General features: G+C 44.2%; 2 protein-coding genes across 18 annotated transcripts in view; one reads left to right on the forward strand and one right to left on the reverse strand.

Moving 5' to 3' along the window:
• The first annotated feature begins 176 nt into the window (after positions 1–176).
• LOC138181053 (dnaJ homolog subfamily C member 2) lies at positions 177–3,253 on the forward strand. Of its 3 annotated transcripts, none has more exons than XM_069115587.1 (5): positions 177–360; positions 733–1,002; positions 1,120–1,504; positions 1,584–2,688; positions 2,769–3,253. In XM_069115587.1, exons 1-5 carry the CDS (start codon positions 309–311, stop codon positions 2,817–2,819), a joined length of 1,863 nt encoding a protein of 620 aa, XP_068971688.1. In that variant the 5' UTR covers positions 177–308; the 3' UTR covers positions 2,820–3,253. The 3 variants fall into 3 exon arrangements, with proteins under 3 accessions (XP_068971688.1, XP_068971687.1, XP_068971689.1); XM_069115586.1 differs by lacking the exon at positions 177–360 and adding an exon at positions 494–649; XM_069115588.1 differs by lacking the exon at positions 177–360 and having other exon boundaries at positions 900–1,041.
• Positions 3,254–3,297: 44 nt separating this feature from the next.
• Positions 3,298–23,137, reverse strand: part of Ca-alpha1D (Ca[2+]-channel protein alpha[[1]] subunit D) — a 62,486-nt gene continuing 42,646 nt past the window's right edge. For 4 of the 15 annotated variants that reach the window (XM_069115576.1, XM_069115573.1, XM_069115571.1 and 1 more), the window contains 19 exons: positions 19,650–19,702; positions 19,296–19,442; positions 18,822–19,023; positions 18,106–18,375; positions 17,923–18,006; positions 17,639–17,827; positions 17,240–17,342; positions 15,980–16,134; positions 15,659–15,883; positions 15,378–15,582; positions 15,166–15,299; positions 14,902–15,003; positions 14,718–14,816; positions 14,446–14,564; positions 14,197–14,343; positions 13,125–13,393; positions 11,976–12,491; positions 10,644–10,771; positions 9,572–10,364 (listed from right to left, as the gene is read on the reverse strand). In XM_069115576.1, coding sequence (XP_068971677.1) covers positions 9,999–10,364; positions 10,644–10,771; positions 11,976–12,491; positions 13,125–13,393; positions 14,197–14,343; positions 14,446–14,564; positions 14,718–14,816; positions 14,902–15,003; positions 15,166–15,299; positions 15,378–15,582; positions 15,659–15,883; positions 15,980–16,134; positions 17,240–17,342; positions 17,639–17,827; positions 17,923–18,006; positions 18,106–18,375; positions 18,822–19,023; positions 19,296–19,442; positions 19,650–19,702 — 3,513 coding nt within the window. In that variant the 3' untranslated portion in view covers positions 9,572–9,998. The other 11 variants (XM_069115585.1, XM_069115574.1, XR_011173430.1 and 8 more) reach the window with 10 other exon arrangements.

The raw sequence follows: 23,137 nt of genomic DNA on the forward strand, positions 1-23,137 counted from the left end.
GATAACCTTGAATTACGTAACATTTCTCAAAAGTACAATAATTGCATTATATACTAATAGTACAATAATAGTATGTACTATAATGAACATACAGATAGTACAGTTACATAGCCGAATGAATATTTGTACGTGGTCGATGTTTCCAGGTTGGATAGTCGTTATTTATTCTAACGTACCCGTGGAGCGCCAAATAACGTGGTCGTTTCGTATTGAGATGTCCGTAGTACGATAGTCCGTTCGCTTATGTTTTCATTGGAGTTCCTCTAGTAATTTGTTTGTAAAAGTTAATATCCTATTAACGATTAACGATGAGGAACGATATAAATGATGACAATTCAACTAATTTAAACAGAGTATCCGGTAAGTTTCAGCAGTTTTGTTAATATTCGCCTTTTGACATCGACTATGTGAGGTTAGATTTCTCGAAATAGGATCGTTTCAAGGGGTACATAGAGGCATTGCAGAATTTTAAAGATATTCTTTCTAATGTTCACACTGTATATACATCAGTCACTTCTATAATTTATGAATGATTAGAAATATTTTAGTTGTAACAATGATGCTGTTTGGAATAATCAAATTATGAATATTTCGTTGCCCTTATATATGTACCATGTGGTCGAAAAATATAATTTATTTTCACATATAGGTTAAATGAAAAGTCTTTCAACTTTTAAGTTTGAGTAGAGTGAAGAAGTAAGAAGTTTAACAACTGCTAAATATGATTTATAGATTCATCCATGGAAACATGTACAGCAGGTCCCTTAGTCCTATATTCCACCGCACAAGCATGGGCAGCTCACTTTCATCGCAGCCTTATGCCTGCCAGGATATCCGACGAATCATCCGACGAAGAAGATCTTTCACAGTACCAATTTGAAGATGACTTGGAGTATCTTAGGTCATTGGACCCAAAGGAATGGAAAGATCAAGACCATTATGCAGTGTTAGGCTTGAAAAAGCTTAGACACAAAGCAACCGAAGATATTATAAAAAGGGCTTGTACGTAAAGAAAGTTCAAAGTATACTCTGTAAAGGAATGTAGGTGTTATATCGTTCACTGTCGTGCCTAATACAATGATTAACCCGGTTGAGGAGTATTTGATGTGTGAATTACAGATAAGCAGAAAATTCTCAAACATCATCCCGATAAGCGGAAGGCAATGGGTGAGGAGATCCGGCCAGATGACGATTATTTCACCTGCATAACAAGGGCCTGGGAAATCTTGGGAAACCCTATGAAGCGGCGGAGTTACGACAGTGTGGACCCATATTTTAGCGACGACTTGCCGGATGAAAAAGACTGTAAAAATAACTTTTACGTGCTAATGGGTAAAGCGTTCAAAGAGAATGCTAGATGGTCTACGAAGAAGCCAGTACCGCGCCTGGGTGGATCAGATACACCTAGGGATAAAGTAGAAAAATTTTATTCGTTTTGGTATGACTTTGATTCGTGGCGCGAATATTCTTATTTAGATGAGGAAGACAAAGAAAGCGGTCAAGAGTAAGTATACCATGATTAAATTTTTTCTGTATTTCTTTACCTTCTAACATATTTATAATCTGTGTAATTATTTTCCTAGTCGAGATATGCGTAAGTGGATCGAGAAAAAAAACAAAGCGACACGAGCAAAACGGAAGAAGGAGGAAATGGCACGTATACGTACGTTGGTCGATATGGCTTACAATATAGATCCCAGAATAAAGAAGTTCCAGCAAGAAGATAAGGATAAAAAGACAGCAGCAAAAAAAGCAAAACAGAAAGCTGCAAAAGAGAGACAGCAAGAAGAAGAGAGAATAGCGAGAGACGCGGCAGAAAAGGAAAGATTAGAAAGAGAAAAACGGGAGATTGAAGAAAAAGCAAAATTAGATGCGCTTAAACAAGAAAGAGAAGCACAGAAGAAGGCGCTTCGTAAGGAAAGAAAGGCATTGAGAGACTTTTGTAAAGCCAATAATTACTTTGCTCAAAATTTAGAAGAAATTATTAGACACATGGAAAGTGTTGAAAAAATTTGTGAACTTTTTAAACTGGTTCAATTGGAGGAGGCGATGAAAAAATTACAGAGTGACGGTAGAACTGCCTTTCTCAGTATCATGGAAGAAACTGAGAAGAAAATAGAAGCAGAACGTAGAGCTGGTGTTATCTCTATTGATATGCGAAATACACCGGAGAAGCAAGTAAAATCTTACACCGCTCCATGGAGTGAAAATGATTTACAGCTTCTTATAAAAGCTGTAAATTTGTTCCCAGCAGGAACGAATCAACGTTGGGAAGTAGTAGCAAATTTTATCAATCAACATAGTACTTCCTCCACTGGTGTTACACGCGATGCAAAGGAAGTTCTTGCAAAGGCTAAAGATTTGCAATCGACTGATTTCAGTAAATCTAGTTTAAAGGAGCAAGCAAATAAGAAAGCTTACGATAATTTTATTGCCGAGAAGAAAACTAAGGAATCGGTTGAGGACCGAATGCCAGCTGTTACTGAACGTCTGGATCATCCTGTTTCTAACGGTGTTAGTTCCGAACAAAAAGATTCTAAGAAAGAGGCACAGCCTTGGACTCCAGCGGAACAAAAACTGCTGGAACAAGCGTTGAAGACTTACCCTACAAGCGTGCCTGATAGATGGGATCAGATAGCAGCATGTATTCCAACTAGGACGAAAAAAGAATGCATGAGGAGGTATAAGGTACGTTTCGAAAAAAAGATATATTTGCAAATTTATTGTTTTTCTATATTTCTAAATTTCTATATTTCGATTGTTTGCAGGAGCTGGTCGAACTCGTCAAAGCGAAAAAGGCGGCACAAGTGATGAAATAATATTAGTCTGTCCTTAACATGAAAATTGTTTTTAACTTATTAAATTACAAACAAATTCATAATTGAGTTTGGAAGAAGAATGAATGTTAGCTTTTACCGAACGTCGGCTGTTGTATATACTTGTGCCTTGGTTTAATTTGTACATGCACAGTTTGCAACGGTTCTAGGAATTTTCTGCTACTTATACGCAAGAAAGCAATTACTGCACCTAGTGACTACATTAATCGCAATTGTTAACTGCATGGAAAATCGTGGTCCCAAGGTTCGAATTGACGCTCCCGAAAATTAACCTTTTTTTTTTTATATAACAATTCTTCTGCAATCGTGCGATCGAAATGTCTTGTAAGTAATGTAAAATATGATACTAGAAAGCAATCGTCGTTTAGGTCGAAGCATACATACTTTATAAATAAAGACGATCGATATTTCGAAAACGCGTGTTTCCTCGATCTCCATTCGAACACAGAACTAGAACATGGGATGTTTGAAATTCTTATATTTTTAATTTGACACATTTTTTGACAACATTAACAACAACAATTGTTTGTGTTAGTTCCTTTCTATGCAGCGAATACTGTCCATGCAGTTCCTTCGTCGTTCTCGCCAGTCTCGTTTACACAATGTCGGAACCACATGCACGTATTTAGCATTCGAATGCATCTGCGCTCAACATTTCGCTTTACCCAAAACCGGTTTAAAATCTCAGTTAATTATCTTGGAAATCACATTGGACGAAAGGGTCGATTTGTTTCGAGTAAACGAAGCAAAGTATCGAGCGTAGAGGTTCATCGTAGATAAATCTTCGCGTGTTTGAAGAATAGAGAAAAAAAATATGAATACCGTAAAGCGTAAGCCTAATGGCTAAGTGAGTCGGATTCTTAACTTGCTTGGTTACGTGCCTTTCGACACTTTCTTCGAAAGAAATGTAAACGCAGAGTGACCGATGATTCTTTGCGATCACGGAGACGCTTGTTTCTTCATTTTTACTTATTCATATGACAAATAAGTTGCGTTGTCTAGCTTCTCGCAAACGCAAGTGTCGCATTTCTTTTCCTATAAGTGTCACTGGTGCAAAAAGAAACTTGGATTCCCGTTTCGAGTTGCACCATGTATTTTTTTCTCCCCTTTCCCTTTTTTCTTTTTTCTTTTTTTTTTCTTTTTTCGAAGACACGGACAGTTTTGTAGCGTGCGATAAAAATCAACATATGTTCCCAAACTATGCTTCGCCATTGCGTGTAATTTGTATGGTTTTGTTCCGACAGTGAAATGGAAAATCATTTTTTTTCAAACAATGTCTTTGTTCATCGTGCGCTACAAATCATCGAGGACTGTTTACGGAAATAGGTGTAAAAGAGGAACGTTTCTTGACACGAGTAGGAAGCGGAAGAGGAGCCAAAATGGAAAAAGAAAAACGGCAGTATTATCGTGTGCGTGTCTGTTGGTTGTGCATTTTAAGGTTGTGGGTCTTAACTCTGTAAAATTCCTACTGGACTAACGAGAGTCACAAATGCGCAAGTATTAGTTCCTACCCGTTTCTTTTTTTCTCTTTTTTTCAACGAGATACATAGATCGCCAGATCTGGCATAGGAGCATGTTTCCTCGACTTGAACGTTTGCGAACAGAGCTTCGGAAAATGTAAAAGTTACGATCCTATCGATTCTAACATCGGAACATACAAATAATACCGTTACAGAAGATATACTTATGAACTAAACAACAAAGAGAAATGATCGAATCGAAGATGGTTAAATTTAGCTAGATAGAAGTAGCCACATAAATTTGCGTGATGTATTTCATTAAATTTTACCTTATTTTTAGTATTGTGAACTCTATCATCGCATTAGTAGTTAAACCACATTTAATCGTATTGTGCGTATTATTTGTGTATCGTAATGTAACTGTATTATTCGTATAACCGATTACTGATAGTTCGTAGATCGCCACCTGATTTACAGAATTCCGAATGTTTGCTTCTCAAGACCGTTATTTCTAATAATAATAGTCGTTAAATAAGAAAAAAAAGTGAAACTAAGTAGTAATAGGGAATCGATCTGAGAATCGAATGACGTTTGGCGCAATCGAAACATCTAGTCACGTTTTCGATATAACTAGCGTTGAAAGATTCCACTTAACCGATATAAATTTGAATAAAATTATAAATCTGAGTTTTGAAGCGTTAAATTTCGAAAATTAAAACAGAGAAATTCGCAGGTTGACATTTAAAGAATGCTATTACATAATGGATGTAGACAAACAAAACGAGGGAGAAATCACGTCATCCTTCATTATCGAAAATCGATGATCGAGAAGCGTCTTTGTCAACGTGCGTCGAGTGTGTTTCTTAAAAACCGATGATAAGTTTACGCGAGCATCGTTCGTTACCGTGCCGATGTAAGAACGTTTAGTAAAAATAAACGGTGCAAGTAGCGTGTGTGAGTGCCAAAGCTGTGCCACGAGATCGGTAGCACGGGTAAGAACGCGTCGAAGTGCAAGATTCAATTTTTTGGAAAGCTCGATCAATTGTTTATTTTATCTTGGGTTTCTTCTGAATTTTAGTTATTCGATTCTTCGGTGTATATTAACGAGCTAGCACAGTAAAATACGATTCTAATTAAAACCGTTCGATACACGGTTCGTTACACGGATTGGATTTTTCGACAACGAAGCGATCGTAAGTATTTACTTAGGTGTTGGATGACGAGTGATTGTACTTGCGTCGTTACAAACGCGAATCTTGCGCGTCGAACGTTTTATCCGATCGCTGACCGTTTCGATCATAAAAGATGGTCAATACCGGTTGTGTATGGTGCATGTAAAGTGTTTAGTAGTGGCACGATGAACGAGTAAGTTGGGTTCACTGGGCCGCAAAGGCTAGCGAGACCGAAGAGGAAGGCATTAAAAGGACTGGTTTCCCGCGAGTTTCGCGTCGCTTGCCTCTCGTTCAGTATATAGTGTATAGTATATACATACGTCATACGCTTCAATGATCGTCAGTCTCGTAACATAGAAAACGTTGGTCTTCCTAAACGCGTCTATCAAACACTTAAGCGACAACGGGTTATCGCGCGCCGCTATTAATCCGACATTACGATTTAAAGGTAAGAATTTTTTTTCTTCTACGCGTATATTCTACGGATCGGTGTAAACGCCACTTTACAACAGTATAAAAAGATCGCTATAGACAAATACATAATTGTTAAAAAGACGCTGGAAAAAACGAATACGAAAGGTCGACTATATATAACGCGAGTAGCATCCTTAGGACGATTAGTAATATCGTGCGCGACTCATCGTGGCAGATGTCGCTTCGCACGAATATTCGAGATTTTCGATATCCGTTTTTACCGTCTGTTCGATTTTTCTCGATCGGATACACACGGAAATTGCTCTCTTTTATTCCCTCGCTCGAAATTACCGATTCGACGAAGCCGCGCGCGTTATTACACCGACTTGTCTCGGCTCCTCACACACACCACGTACCTATATTATCGTACTCCTAAGAAAATGTCCAAAGACGTGTCCTTCGGTTTGTTTGTTTGTTTGTTTGCTTGTTTCATTTTAAATATCGTTTTAGTTTTCTTTGGTTCCCTTGTCGACGAAGGGCTCGCGTCGGCCGCGGCTCTTCGAACGTATTCTTATGTCTTACTCGAATGCGTACATGAATATACAATACCATTTACTATACATATACGTAAAAAGATCGGCCGTAAATATCGACATCTAATAAACGAACGTAAACGAACGAAAGATATAAGAAGAAACGAGATGGTCTCCGTTTTTCGAATCGGACGAGCGGAAAAGAAACGCAACACGGAGAAACGTAAAGCGCGATAAAGTGGGTAACGCGTTTGCGACGAGTCGAAGGTAGGACGCTTAGAATCGAAATGGTGTCGAGAGGAGTTCCAGAGAACGTGGTTCTGAGAAATATCATCGATGAAGATTATTGTCGAAGTCATTTCAAGGTACACGAGAGATTGAACGACGTTGATCGTTTCGGGCTTCCTCGATGATTCCGATACGTTCTCGACAACCACATCCGCCACGCTTTTCTAATTTAACCTTCTCGAGGATGCATTCAAACGAAGAACGGTGGATTCAGATCGTACTTTTGTCTTCGATTAAAAATCCGTGACATCGCTTCGCACGATCTACGTACCAAGCGTTCACGATGAAGTATTCCAAGTTGTATCACGATCGTTTTCGAATCAAGTTCTCGCGTCGACTCCCGGATCGGACGTACCCGGACGACAGTCGCGCGTCGGTGAACACTTTCGCTAAGTTATGGCGTTTTCGTAAACAAGCTACACGCACAGTCGATCCGAAATATTGATCGGAAATTGCTCGGCGCGTATAGGATTTTCGATGCGCAAAATGGCGTAATTAGTCGGTGGAATATCCGCAGAACCACGTGTCTATTGGATGTCTTCCACTTTCTTTCCTTTCCTTTCTTGTTTCGTTTACTCGGTTCTAGAGGTCGCGGTTTTCAACGTGTAACTAACATACACATGCTTTAATCCGTGTAGCTTTTAATACATGGGCGCACACGTATCGAAATATTTTATTTCGCGCGATTATTAACGAAGCACAAAATAGCCGAATATTCAAGTACATCGATGTCAGCGGTTTAGAGTTTCTTGTATCAAAATACGATTTACTCGATTATACTTTGCGAACCGAAAGTGCTCGTTATTGTAACCAGCAATCTAGAAAACTGTATGCTCGTTTCGCGAATTAATCGCACAAATGTAATCAAACGTATTTTCATACGCATCGATGCTCGAATGAAATAAAATACGACTGTACGTCGAGAGTTACTCGGATCAAAACACGGATATAATAATTACACGTGGGATGCAGACCCAATCTCTTTACTCGGTACCCAATCTTTCCTCCGATCGAATCCGATACTCTTCACGCTCGTCGTCCAAGCGCCTGCCCCTGGCTTCGGATGTCGCGTTTTCGCGAGGAACGCGGGCACACAAAATTTGCCGATAATCGCTTGGCCAACTATCGGACGAAAGATCGACGATCACGCGACACGTCGTTGCACGACTTTGTGCGTGTAGGGGAACGACTGCCCCTCTACACCGATTCGTTACTCGACCATGCCATATACCTAATTAATACGTAAACTATAGCCAACTATGCATACTCCGATAGATCTGCAGAGGCAGCTGTATAATTAGTGGAAACAAAAAACGTTAAATAATCGAGAGGCTCGTGCGACAGAAACGATCCTTATTAATAATTTAAATTTTTTAAATAATGCGTTCCAATGGTCGCACGCGTTGCTCCTAACGTTATGGGATTGGTATCGTAAAAAAAACGACTCGCGTGTTGATTTATCGCCGAATGAAAATGAACCGGTTCTGTGGAAGAAAGGTTTTGCCACGAGGTTCGTAACTTGGCGATTCGATTACACGCGCTTCGGTTTGTCCGTTCGGGCAGGCCCTCCCTAGCACGCGCACACGCGTCAGTGTGTAGGTACGCGCATGCGTCTACGATGATATACGCGCGCGGCTGGAAATTTCGTTGGGACGTAATTCGTAAAAATTGGGAATTTTAGTGGAGAGGAGCACAGGCTGGAATTGTATGCAAGAATCGTAGACGATAGGCGTGAGTTATGGACATTTGGAGATGTGAACGATCAGGAGCAGGGGGATGAGAAGATTACGCGGACGCGAGACGTGACAGCGAGCTGCGAAAACGAAACTCGAGTCTAGCTGCTGCGTTCGAGTCGCGTGCTACCGTAAGTAGAAATATCGGCATCGGTGCGTAAGTGTAAATAGAAGCATCGTTCGATCGTCCGGCGATCGTTCGGCTGTTGCCTGGTGATCGCGCCGTATTTAAAGCAATTTAAAGTTGTTCTTTACGGATCGTGCGCGTACACCGGTTCACCCTCCGACGTACAAACGAATATCGCGGCAGTCGCGTTTATCGGCCATTCATCCTCGCGCATCAATTATTATACCCGCAACGTATATGTACAAGTACGTACGAATAATAATGGTAGTAATAATAGTAATGATAATAATAATAATAATAATAATAATAATAATAATAGTAATAATAATAATAGCAATAATAATAACAATGACTTTATGTGTGTGTACGTGTGTAATGTTTTAACGTGTATGCTTGTGCGTGTGTATGCGTGTGATGTGGCGTGTGCGTGAATGTGTGTGTGCGTGTGTAAAATATATATAACGATATATATGTATGCGTATATACATATATCGTTACAATACCGTAGCATACACACTCGCAACATGTTTTCGTAATTCGCGGTAATAGTACTTTGTCTAAGTTGATAAAAGTCTTCTCTGGTCCGAAAGAAGTTACAGATACTTAGGCACTTGTTATCTCATCTAGTAATCCATCGTACGAAGAGCAATAATGAGTTCAATTATATCCTAAACAACGGTAATCGAAGGAATAAGTGTTTTACGATAAGAACGAGAGCAATAAGGATTTTAATCGTTCGCGTCTCGCTTCGCGCCAGTTCTTTTCTCATCTGTTTCCGTGCCGTCTCGTTTTACCAACGAAGCTCGAAACGCGACACGCTCGCTCGAATCGAGAGGATCGCGCGCTATTCATTCGGCAACATCGTCTTCGCTAACGTTCCCAATTGTTCGATTCGCGATCGTGTCGGAAGCCTGGTTATCCCGATGGAAGCGTTCGTTGCCTCCACCCTTCGAGCGTTTTCGCCGCTTTTTGCAGTCAGCGTTCCAGCCCCGATGCTTTTCCTATCGACGCGCGATCGGTCGTTGCTCTCGTTGCTTTATTGCTTGCGTCGGCCGATCCTCTTTCGACCGCGTCGGAAGCCTTCTTGCCACACTTTTTTACCACAGTCACCCGCCACGTCTCTTGACCCGCTTCACGCCGCAAATCCTACAACGGCAGAAACATGGGACCCTCGTTTCCGCGGCAAAAGCTGCCAAACGAATCGAGGAGGTTCATCGCGTCTGCGACGAACGTATCGATCGACGAAACGTGGTTCACCGTTTCGTTTCGCTCCTCGTTCCGCTTCTCGATCCACTTCCAATTCCACCACCTACAGAGGCATCGAACTGCCTCGTATTTTCGGCGAAACGATAAACGATACCTGGGACGAGAGTGGTTCTCGTTCGACTAGATGAACGAGTTGGGAACACGATCTACGGGATGGTCGTCGCGTCGCTAAGACGGCGGCGGTTGTTGCTGTTGCGTCGACTGGTCGGAAGTGGCGCCCGTTGGCCCTCTGCCTTGATAGTACGATCGATACTGTCGCGGGCCGGACGGTTGTTGCTCCTGCAGCGGCTGGTACCCGATGCCTGTCGCCTGTTGGCTCTGCTGGATCGGCTGATAGGCCGGCGTCCATTGCTGGTCTGCGCCCTGTTGTAGCTGATACGACAGCGGTTGTCCACGACGCTCTTGCAGAAGAAGCTGATGCGCCGCCCGGTCCATCTCCTCGCGCGTCATGTCCAGCGCTTCCTGCATCTCTCGCGACGTGTATCTGACAAAGTCCGGGTCGCAGTACTTGCCTAGCCCTTGCTCCACGAGAACCTACGGATAACGAAAGATCTCGTAGCGTCGATTGACGTGTAATCGCCTGCTGACTCGAGTAACGTCACGAAGATTATTTGAGTCGTACGATTCTTCGTATTTTTCCTTATCGCGGCTGAAAAACGTCACACGCTTTCTTCCTCTCGCCGTTAGGTCGAAGGCTAACAACCAACGCGCCAAGTATACGGCGAGTTTGATCGTTCCTACGAAAAGTCGAGGATCGAAGCTCTGGCGACTCAAATAATTCAACGTTACTACTGTAACTGGAGTAACGCTTACCCGGCCAACCAAGCTTTCCGCGCTTCCGATGACCTCGAAGTTCGGCTTCCGATCGGCAGGACTGCCGGGTAAACTGTGGGACAGGCGCTCTGCGCCGATGCTTCCGTTACTCTCACCGCCCCAGGAAACTGACGAACGAGGACAGTCGTCAAGGAATTAAGCTCGCCGCGGTACGCTCTGCCTCTACGATCTCAACAGCGATTCGTGCCATACCGAGCAGTTGCGTGGTTAGTCGCGACAAGCGAATCACATCGCAAACGGTTACACGTTCAAACTGTTTGGCAGAACGCATGCTCCGAGCGAGAATCTCGTCGTGCGATACACGCGCCATACAACGACCGCGTGTATCTTCGTGTCTGTGTGTTGCAGCGTCGCTGGTGTATCGCTGGTGCATCGTTGGTGTGTCGTTGGTGCATGGACGGTGCATCGTTGGTGCATGGTTGGTGCATCGTTGGTGTGCAATGATCGGGTAGGGAAGAAAATGCAAACTGTTTGGGTGCAAGTCGGAAACGTGCGTGCGTGCGAGCAGAGGAGTACGACCGCGTTTCTCTTAACAATTAAATCCGATGGCTGTCGCTGACGAGCCATATTAGACCAACATCGATACGTTCACACCTATGGTCCCGCTATGGTGGCTTCTAACGCAGCAACTAACACGACAACGTTCGATTGTTCACGCGCCCGGATGCTATGTTCGTTCGAATAGACAAGTTTCAAGAAGCGAGGATCGATCTCGTGCAACGAGAGATCCAGCAACATTTACCAGCAACTTTTGCTTATCTTCCTCGAACATCCATCGACGCGTACGCGTACGAACGGCATGCGATTGTCGCCTGATCAACGAGACAGTTCATGCTGCTACGAAGCAATGCGGAGGAGTGTCGATGCCGTGCTATCGTCGTTAACCCTTTCGCGTCTACTTTGACGATCCGTCTAGCGATTAATTGCACGAAATACAACGCGTAAACGCGTTTGCTCGTACATCCGATTCTCAGAGAAACGTTTCCATCGTGTATAGTAGAGAGAGAACGATTTTTCGCGAGATGGAGAGAAATTTGGTGGCGAAAGGGTTAAGCGGACGCATCTTCGACACACGCGCAACGAATACGTCGATGCTGATCCGACGTTGTTCATGCATTAACGTAGGTAAAAATGGCAAGTGACAAGCACGTTGGCGTCGATCGGAAGCAAAACTCGACAGAGCCGGAGTTTTCTTCCGGATCGAGCGGAAGGCAGTCGGGAGGCGAGCGTATGAGTTTGGAAGGCGGGCAGACAGATGGGAGCCTTGGCGATAGGCGTGTGGATCGCGTGTATTAGTCGAGGATTAGTCACCTCTGCCGTGGTAAGAGGCCCGATGCGATAGACAGGAGACGCAGACGCGGTCGTGTCGCGAGTCGACGTCGGCGAGGAAGCCGGCGACAGCGATCGCCTGGGTCTGGGCGAGCTTGAGGCCGTTGGCGACGCTACGCGCAAATCCGGTACTCGCGGACGTTGTCGAGCTGCTCGACTGTCCACCACCACCGCCGCCGCTGGTCTCGCGTTTCCGGAAACTGGACGGCGCCGATTTAGCGACCGGCGGATCGCGTCGACCCCGAACACGGCACCGAGACGCTACCGTTAACTCCTGCCTCAGCGATCCTCCGCGAAGTTCTCCGACCTTCTCCGAGTTGCTCCAACTAGACCCTCCGGAACCACCGGATCCTCCTGAATCTCCCGAACCTCCCGAACCTCCTGAACATCCTGAACCTCCTGAACCTTCTGAATCTCCCGAACCTTCTGAACCTCCTGACCCGCCGGACTCGCTATACTCGCTCGTCGCCGACGAATCTCCGTCCTCGCGATCTATGGCTGTCGTGTGTTCGGACGACACCGTGTTTTGTTTATTATTCCCGCGAACTCTCGATCCCATCGACTCTGAATTTCTACAGGGTTCAAGCGCGTCGTAACGCAACGATCGCCACGATTTCTCGGCCGTTTCTCCAAATTTTACGAAACGATACTTCGGATCAATTGCTCTCAGCGTATTCAAATCCGTCTAATAAGTCGAAATCCACCTCTCGTTTCGAATCGGCTGAGAAGCTAGTCTCGATGTTTTTAATACGCAAAGCAGACTCGCGCCAGCGAGATACCACGGCAAACTCTTGGAACTCCTTTAACTTCCTTCGGATTTCTCATCCGTCCACAACTCTGGCTGAAATTCACGTAACGTAAATCTACCGACTTATTCCTCTTTTCAACTACCTTGGTCTTATGAGAAACGCCTGAACAATCGTGGCGACTATTACCGCTAACACCCTGTTGTACACCATCGTAGCATCGTTCTAGAACCGTTGTATCGTTTCAATCGATCGATGGGAGACGAGATCACTTTTTCATAGAGAAAATAGAGAGACAGGAAGGAAGAGAGAGAGAGAAGAGAGAGAGAGAGAGAGAAGAGAGAGAGAGAGACAGAGACAGAGAGAATGAGAGTGTAAATCGTACCGTGATTACTCCAGACGGCACAATCGACGCAGCAGCCTCTAGTCGCGTAAGACCGTGTCCCGTTGGAGGATGAACCGAGGCTCGGGCTGGTCGTAGCGGTGGACGTGTTCGTGTACGTGGCGATCGACGTCGTTGCACTGGCGGACTTGCCGGATGAGATTTGCACGGAGTGCAGGGTGCCGGTGCTCGGATCAATGGACGGGGGTGGGTTCCTTCGGGGTGGTGGCGTCGGTGGCGTCAGCTGCCGCTCGATTCCGTCCTGAAGACTGCTTCGAGCAGCCGCGACGAGGTCGACGCGCGTTGGACGCACCGCGCGACACGGGCAACACCAAAGAACGGGCAAAAACCACTCTCTTAGTTAGTTACTGGCTTTCGACGTGTCGGCGAACCCTTGTCGCCGCGTCCTCGAGAACCCTTTCATCCAGGCACTCGACGATATCGCAGAGTCGGCGAAATTATTGCACCGTAACGTGTATATATATATGTATATATATGTACACACACATATACATTAATATATATAGAGAAAATATTATCGATCAGGCGCGAGAACATGCAGTTGGTTGAGCAACGTAACGAAAAAAAAAACCGAGCTATCGAGAGTCGATCTCTTCGGTACCTGGGCTAACCTGGCCGATCCCTTGTCGATTCTCGGATCCATCGGCGCGCGTGGTCAGACGCCATACTCGGACACGGTGGAACAAACTCGGCGATAATCGTCGAGGTCCGGTGGTTAGTGGTTACGCATGCAAGCGCGCAAGCGAAAAATGCTATTCGATCAAGTAAAAGCAAACTATCGACTCCCATAACCCTAACGTCTCTTACCATATTCGCTATTCGGATGAAGGTAATTACCGCTACCTGGACCGCTGAAACGTATAATTCACCGATCACTAGGACGATCATGCCGTTCCTTTTCTTCCCAGTTTTCTCTACTTTCGACACGACGCGATCTCTCATGCGGCCCGTAAACCAGAAACTCTAACCGCCGATCATTTAGCAACCGATCGCGCGTTCATCGACCATAATCGACGCCAATCAGGCGCGTTTCTAACGATTCTTATCTACTTACTCGAATACTTTGTAAGGTGTATGATGATAGGATTGCTGCTGGACGGGATTTCCGAACACGGCCAATGGTCTCAGTGGTATGTTCTCCTCGATACCCGTGAGCTTAGGGTCCATTCCCATTTGGTTCATCGCACTGTCGCTCAAACCGCTAAATCACGTTTCGTATGATTTTTAATCGTCGTTTCGACATTCCGTCGCTCTCGTTTATCGTTCGTCACGCATATCGTCCTTTACGTATATCGATACTAACCCTGCTACGTTTGGCACAACTTGATGAGATCTCGCGGTAATCTGATTCGGCGGGTCGTGTCCACTTCCTCTCTGAAGCGACGAGTACGGTAGGAAGTCTATGGAGTTTGTCGGGGAAGCCTGCGGATCCAAACGAACGACATTTTAACGTATCTTCCGTATCTGCGCCTCTTTTCTCTCCAATTCTTGCAATTCTTTCGATGGAGGAAATCGCGCTTTACGTACATATATTTTACTTACTCTTACAACTTGTACAGTCCTCTAGATATTTACCTTAGTCGTGGAGTTCACTTTGAGCGACCTGGCTCGGTTAAAATTGTGATGTCCCTTCCTCATACTCGACCAAACGCTGCCGAACAACGAGTGGTTCCTCTGTAAAGCGACAAAGAGTCACGTTAGTTCGTGTTCGCGTTCGAGAAAACGAGATTTACTATCGCGTATGCGAGCATCGATATACCCTGTGCATAGGTTCCGGATTGTCGTCGAGCAGTTCTTCCAAGTTGCCGGAAATGGCTCTCTTCAGTTCGGGCCCGGCTTCGTGCAACGTTCTCAGACCAGCCTTTAACGAAACGATAAGGCGATTAGGCTACGATGCCGAACTGACACACGTTTATCCTTCTTTCTCAAACGTACAACGTAGAAATTGTACGTTCGCATTTCCGTCGTTACTTTTCGACGATCGTACGTCGCCCAGAAAATATACGTTTGCCACAAATATTACCTGAAGCGTGACGGTGTTGTGGCTCTCCTTATTACCGTCCTTCAATTCTTGCTCCTTGCGTTTCTTGAATCTTCTGAAGTAATCCTGGATCAGGAAGGTGGCGTAGAATTTTCCCACGGTCACTTCGTCGTCGCCTAGAAGATTCGCGATCGATCAACTGATTCTCGATGAAACATAGTGGCTAACTGAGCTAAAGAGCAGCGAGAAAATACCTCCGGGTGGCGGCACCACCTGATCCAGAAGCTTCGGGCTGGTCCTCTTCCAAATTTTCTTGATCACGGCTCTCAATTCTGCGTTAGCGTCGTCGATGTTCCCCTCGGTTTTAATTCGCAACGACGTCCTCACCACGGCGAACAGAGTCGCGTTAAACAGCACCGTACCGTCGCTGTTCAACGGCATATTCATCGAAACCAGCCTCTGAAGAATTTGACAAGAAAAAGTTTCGTGTAGAAGGACGAAACGATTTAACGCTAGACGATATCGAGACACTAACTTTACAGGCGACGCGATGAGGGCAGAGTTTACCGAAACCCAAGGGCGGAGATATCTTTCTGAGGAGAGTGACCACGTCCAGGTGCTTGATTCGACCTTTCGCGTCGGGATCGTACTCGGACCACAAACGAATAAACTCGTCCAAATGGTGAGGACCCAGGATCGACCAATCCCTCGTCAGGTAATCGAAATTGTCCATAATTACAGCGACGAATAGATTGATGATCTGCGAAACAAGTTGCTCGTCAATGTCGAAACCAAAAAGAAGTACGAGCGACCTGAGATTTTTGCGCGATACCGTAAAACGTTGGAGGCTACTTACGAGGAACGAGCATAAAACGTAGAAAGATATAAAGTAGGGAAATGCAATGTCGGATCCACAACCATTGTGATTATTCACTTCGTCGCTGAACGGGTCGCATTTCACTTTACCGGGCTGCGCCGAACAGTCCAACATGATGTCTTGCCAAGCTTCGCCTGCGTCGTGTAAACGTCGATTTAACGCAACGTCGAAACATTTAACTCTTAACGCTTCAAGTTTGCCTCTCAAGCAGCACCGATGTGCGGTGTTAGAAATATTGTAATGAAAATTATATTACTTCTGAGATGAATAAAGATTGTTTTTCAGTGACTCTGATATTATTATTTACACGTCATTGTAGCATTTAAAATCTGACACTTAAGGGGGTATTCTGGTCTAGAAATTTGAAAAAATCGAAAAATTTTTTTTTTCATATTTCCAAACTTTAGACATTCAAGAATGTGCCCTTAAAAGGATTTTTCAAAATTTCAATTATTTTATGTGTTACAGCCACTTTTGTGACGCGGCATCTGCTCCGGTCCGACCGGAACAAATGAATAATAGACGGTAGACGTTGTCCGAGTAAACTTGTCTCAAAACTTTAAACGCGTTTTTCTCAAAACTACTTTTTTCGAGTTGGCGTGCACGATATCTCAAGTTCTAACGAACCGATTTATTTTAAATTTGGTCTGAATATTCCTTATATACTCCTCTATCGTCCGGACCACGCTCAGCTCAAAATCTTTAATATTACTATTTTTTAAACGTTCGGAATTGTCAAAAAAAACGTGCGAAATAAGAAATTTTTTTTCAAACGGCCGTCATTTTGTGAAAAAGTGTTGTATTGTCTTTTCCAAGGTTCAGACGATAGCGGTATCCATACTAATTAAGAATCCGTTCGCATTTTTTGTTTCGGATGACCAGAAGGGTTGATATCATGCACGCCACGACACCCCATTTTTTTGGCAGCACCCACTTTGCCAGCTCATAACTTTTTAAATATTGAGTTTTTTTCCGTGAATTTTTTACGTAATCTCGAAATATCAATAAACAAGTGCTAACAAGAAGGATAGCAAAAATATTTTTTCTTTCGCTTGTACAGAGCTTCAAAAATCGCCCGAAATTCATGCCTCTAGACCAGAATACCCCTTAAAAACTTGCAAGTCGAAGTATGATGAGAATAAGTTGGAGTTGCCGTAAGTTAATTCACAATTAAAAATCGGAGCGTTAAGGGTTAACAAACTGGTAATTATCCGATTGGAAGTTTCGACGAACACGTACCCGTAGCCGATCGAAACAGGACCAGCACCGCTTGTGGGAACGACTGGAAATTGTTGTTCCGGTCTATCGACGTATCGTCGTCGATCGCGATTTTTCCAAATACCTGAAAAAACGTACGAGCTCTTTCTCTCTAAACGTACACTGCATTTTTGCCGCTAATCATTCGGGATACGATGGTGTACGTCGGCGATTTCGCTAGACTCGAGATACGGTGACTGGTGAAAACGCGTACCACGGCAGATTTTTGCGAACGCGTTACACGTATCGTAGAAACGATGATCGTGATAGAAAGTTTCTAGAAATATCGGATTACTTTCGCGATATATGTAAAGCGTATTTACGAGTCTTGGAAATTGGCGCGCTATTCCGAGTAATTGCTTTCACCTGGTCGTGTCTTACCTGCATACCTATCACGGCGTAAATGAAAAATAGCATTATAATTAGCAGAGCTACGTATGGCAGAGCTTGGAAAGATTTGATGAACGTCCAGAGAAGCGTTCTGATGCCTTCGCCTCTGCTCAACAATTTCACTAGCCGCATCACTCGAAACAGCCGGAAGAAGTTGATGGAAATGATAGTGGAGCCAGGCTGAAAGTATAAGATTTTAACGTTGGCCGTTTGACCGTCTGATCGGATAAAACAGTGATACTCAGTGCGAGCAGAGCTGTTGCCGAACAACGTACATTGACCTCGGAGTAAACGATGTCGATGAAACTTCCAAGGACGATAATGAAGTCGAAAACGTTCCAAGCGTCGCCAAAGTAATTCTGTAATTAATCGGTTCGCGTTAATGGTACGATTTGTCCGACTGCAGAGCGACGGAACATCCATTATAATCGCGTTGTTTGTTTCGTTTGACTTTCTACCTTAAATCGAAAGGCCGCCAACTTAAAGATAAACTCCAGGGCAAAGACCGCGGTGAAGATCATGTTAAGAACGTCTAACGCTTCCGTGTAGATTTCCGGTTGTCGATAAAACTTCATCGCTAAGGTCACCGTGTTAATCATGATCAGAGTGAAAATGGTGTACTCGAACGGCTGAGATGTGACGAACCACCACACTTTGTACTGTATTCGATGCTTCGGTATGTATCGTCGCACTGGTTTCGCCTTTAACGCGAACTCGATGCAATTCCGCTATGCAATCACGTGAAAAGTTTCTACATGTATACGACACGTACACGAGATGTACACTCCCTCCCGTTCATAAGTATGCATTAGGACACCCAATGGTCTCGTGCATCCGATTAATTCGAGAAGACCAGCGTGGCACTGCTTTTAACTTAACTTTAACTTTAACTTAAACTGCTTTTGCATCGATCGCAGATAAATAACGAATCAATTAAGAGTGTCGTTCTACGTCGTTGTATCTCTAAATCCCTGGAAATGTTCCAAGATTATCGGATAGAGACGACAGTGTACAGTGCGAATCGATGAAATTTTGATCGCAACGTGAAACGTACAGACTCTGTGTAATGGAAACGAGAGAAAAAGTGTCCTGATATTTATGAACGGTGGTGTATACGAGATGTAGGTATACGAGTTATCGTGGTTGGTAGCCGGTTGGTATTCGGCAAACTTACCTGATTCTTATCGAGCTCGCAGTTTTTGTACTCTTGCTCACCCTCGTTCTGGAAAGTGACAATAACGAAACCAACGAAGATGTTCACCATGAAGAATGCTATGATAATGATGTAAATGATGTAGTACGCGGCCACTATCGGCCGAAAATTATGAATTGGTCCATGATCCTCCTTGTTAGAGTCGATCGACACGTCTAGTAATCTGTTGGGAGAGAAAATGCTAAGCGGTGTGCACCGTGGCTGCTGGCATCGAGCTTCTTCGTTTATCTTTTCTTTCCGTATACCGCTGTTAGCAATGGCGCAACGAACGATTGGATATTGCGAAAAAAGAAAGAAAAAAAACCTGTGTGTCCCGCTGGAAATACACTGGTTTTGTCGATTACGAAATTCGAAAAGGAACGGAAGGAAGAAAGAGAGGAAAGTAGAAGAAGTAGTGGTGCGGGTGAACGCGGTAGACGACGCTTGGTTACTTACGACGGCCAGCCTTCGAACGTGGACACGGTGAAAAGCGTAAGCATCGCTTTCGCAACGTCGTCGAAATGGAAACGTTGCTGAATCCAACTTCTCTCCTTCATCACCGGCTTATTGATATCGCCGTTGTCGTATTCCAGGTACGTACCCCTGAAATTATCAACGCGACCACCAATGTTATTCGTTGTGGCTGTTTCGCTTGACCGATCCGATTTGCGGGAATCGTCGATGTCGCCGTTACTGGGAACGATAAACCGCGGACAAAAGGAAAACCTTCGTTTTACCTCGACGTACGTAGCGACGACACTGAACGATATCCCACGTTTGGGGCTTGTGTTTGTTTGCGAGATAACTTACTGGCATTCGTCCTTCGTCATTTTCGATGCATCGGAACAATAGAAAAATTTGCCCTATACAACATAAAAATTCCATTAATGCGAAGCAGATCGCTGTCAATTAGAGGCTTCGCGCAACCTTTTTCGAAACTGTCGAACGTATCGATACTCTTGATATACTTTTACTCCTATGTTTCTTTTTTTTTTCTTTTTTAGAATTTTTAACGCGTTTCCAATGTATCTATGGTCGTCACGGAGATCGTGGAAAATCCGACAAATCGGTCATTCTTTCCATACGATATCACGAGTGTCGATAAAGTGGACATAGCGTATCGTTAATTGGCCATTCTCTGAAGCAAAGTCAGTAGTAGCTAGTGATCGAGCAAAGTAAAAGGAAAGAACAAAGAAAAATTAAGAACTGGTAGAATGAAATAAAAAAAAAAAAAAGATTAGAAAATGAAAAAATATATACATATACATGTATATATACATATATATATACACATGTATGTCATTCCGTTAAGCGTGCACGATAATACGAGTCTATACGTGTGAAATATATACAAAATGTAGGCCGTGGTGCAGGCTGTCTCGTTTGGCCTACGTCGATCGAGCGACGTGGCACGTGCGCGAGTAAAATCGAGAGTCCAGAAAATTGTTGTCGCAGGTTCTTCCGATCAACACGATCGACGATCCGATCGTTTCGATCGTTTTCGACGGAGTATCAGCCGTCGAGCAATTGGGAACAAAGCTCGTCGAAGCATCGCGACGTGTCTAATTATCAATGGGGCAACTGTTGACGTTTCTTCGCAGGAATTTCGTTCGCGAACAGACTTTAACCCGTTAACCAGACAAGAGACGAGATCGTTTACGATTCCTAGCCTCTGCTAGACGCAACAACTGCTTCTTTATTCGTAGATATTTTATTTTTCAACGTTAGAACATTAGATCGTCGACTTCTAACCTCCGCCTAAATATACACCGTAGGTAGAAAATTATAATCGGACGTTTGATAAAAATAAATAAATATACAGGGTGAGTCGATAAGAAGTACGGACTGTTTGAAATAAGTGGTTGTATTTAATATCTGTTGTATTTGTCGTGATATCTCTTACAACGTCGGTCGGCCCAAAAAAGCTAGTTAGTTTGGCAGATATTTTAACTTTAGTTTGTCAAGTTTCACGCAAATTTGACGAGTTAAAGCTAATAAATTGTTCGCCAAACTAATGGTTCTTCGGTATAAACAGGACAATGCTCTTTTGCATTATCGTCCGTTGAAGAATCTCAGCCGACGTTGGAAAAGCATGTACGATGTTTAAAAAACCAGCGTGTTATCTCGATATCTCAGAAAATAAGATGTTGGAAAAAGCATCTGGAGATCCAACGTGGTTCGTTGAAGACGTTTCTCTACGAAACCAATAGGAAATAAAATAACGTAAAATAGTAAATTTCGATAGTGCTACTTACTTCACTCACCCTGTACATAAAACGATGTTTCTCCGTCTGAACAAACTAAAATTCGAAAACGTGCATCTTCAAAAATCGTGGAGAATCTACGTGTTTTTGGCAATAGACACTTGGGCCAGTGGTAGTTGCAGCGTCAACGAGTCGTTTCGTTTCCATGGGAAATAAACGTACTTTGCGTACTTTGGCAGAGACTGGGATCGACACTCGACTCGATTCGTTCATCTTAGCTTTAGCTTTCTCGATCGTAGAAGCTTTCGGTTAACGAGTTAAAGAATGAAATTTCGATTCGATGGAAGCCCTACGCGCGATAGCTACGATTTCGACTTTCTGGTTGGGTGTTTTCGAAAAGAGCCCTGCTCGAGATCCACGCGGTTTAATCGCCTAGAACCAGACTCGTTGGAACGACTGTTGCAGCACGGCAAATCGTACGTTTCGAAACGACGAAGCTGCGCATTACGATTCGTTCGACTTTCCGGATAAGCCGTGGAAAGAACACCGAGTGCAGCGTGGGTTTCTTGATCGTTCGTTTCGTTGGCCCTTTAAGAGCATCTAATAATTGCATCGTACGAAACGTTTGGATCAAGGAGTCTCGTTTCCTGATTTCGTGAAACCACGATCGCCTTCGATGCGAACCACGATCGTTACGATAGAAAACGAGTTCACATGCATTCGTAGGTTTTCGTTGGCCGTTGTCCCGAACGGCAACCACGAGATTTCCAGGTTGGCTGGCGCTACACTTGCTTCTAAGCCGCTTCTACTAACAATCTACGACTATATCTGTGCATCTAGACGGGCTGCTCTGTTTCGAGCTTCGTTATCACGCGACGCGATACTCGTCTACTCGTAAGGTTCGAGCGATAGCGGCGAGTGTCTTCCAAGGCGATAACTAAAGGCGAGAGAAAGGCTGTTTGCAAGTGTGCAACTCGATAACGAACGGAGTTGAAATTTTGTTGGGACGGAGAGCAGTGGAGCTTGGCGATGGCGTAGATGGACTAGGCTAGGTTTGACTCGTGGTTCCGGTATATTTGCGCGTTCGATCAGCATGCACTACGATCAAAGCTTCATTCTCACATTTACAGCGAAACTTGCATGCCGATTTGTTAAACGTGTTGTCTATCCGATATGTTCGATAGCTACGTATTCGTTAAAGCGTTCGTTAAGCGACGGTGACGAGTAAGAACGTTACTCTCGGTGGATGTTACAGCCCCGGTTGGTTTTCTCGGTGAAGCGTTCGATCGTTTAACAGCGTGTGTTACCGTGCTCGAGGGTGTTATCGTGAACGCAGAGAGCGTGTCTCTGCAAAGGGTAATATTGGCAGCAACGAAGTATCCTCGAATAGGTTGATCGATCAACGTGCCAGTTTCGTGCTCCACCTTACTACGATCCTGTCCAACGTTCCGATAAAGCATTATCGATTCGTAAGGAGGACACCGACTAATGTGCACGAGGAGCAACCGATCCTTTCACCGTGTACACGATTTGGCCGCGATAGTGGAACGTTGCAAGGCGATACAGTTCCATCGATCTTATTTACGCTCGACGATTGCCTCGTTTGCCGATATTCTCCTTTGTAGAGTCGAAGAAGGATCGAGAAAAAGTAGTCGGATCGAACGAGTTTCGATGGGCCGATCGGAGTGTGCAGCGCGTCGCGAAATCCGGGGTTCGCCGACAAGGTAAGCTAAATCGTACGAAAGAAGAGAAACGTGAAATTTTCCACGGCGACTAAACGGATGACGATCGGACAGCGGCAATTTCCGTAAACGCGAATGGCACCCCGTATTTCGCGAAGGAAATTTTCATTTCCGTGACGCGTCCAAAACTTCCGGTTGTAACGCGAGGCCGTCCGCGTCGCTGAACAGCCGACGGCCAAATAAATCAAACGGAGAAAAGAAAACAAGAATAACGAAAAGTAAAAAGAGAGAGCTGAGGAAGAAGTAGTAGTAGTAATAGTAGTAGCAGTAGTAGTAGTAGTAGTAATAATAATCAAAGAGTAGAAGAAGTAAAAGATAGAAGTAGAGGTAGGAGAAGAAGAAGGAAGCCAAA

Source organism: Bombus flavifrons, chromosome 6 (assembly GCF_040668555.2).
Source record: "Bombus flavifrons isolate JBK064 chromosome 6, iyBomFlav1_principal, whole genome shotgun sequence".
NCBI classification, from domain to species: Eukaryota; Metazoa; Arthropoda; class Insecta; order Hymenoptera; family Apidae; genus Bombus; species Bombus flavifrons.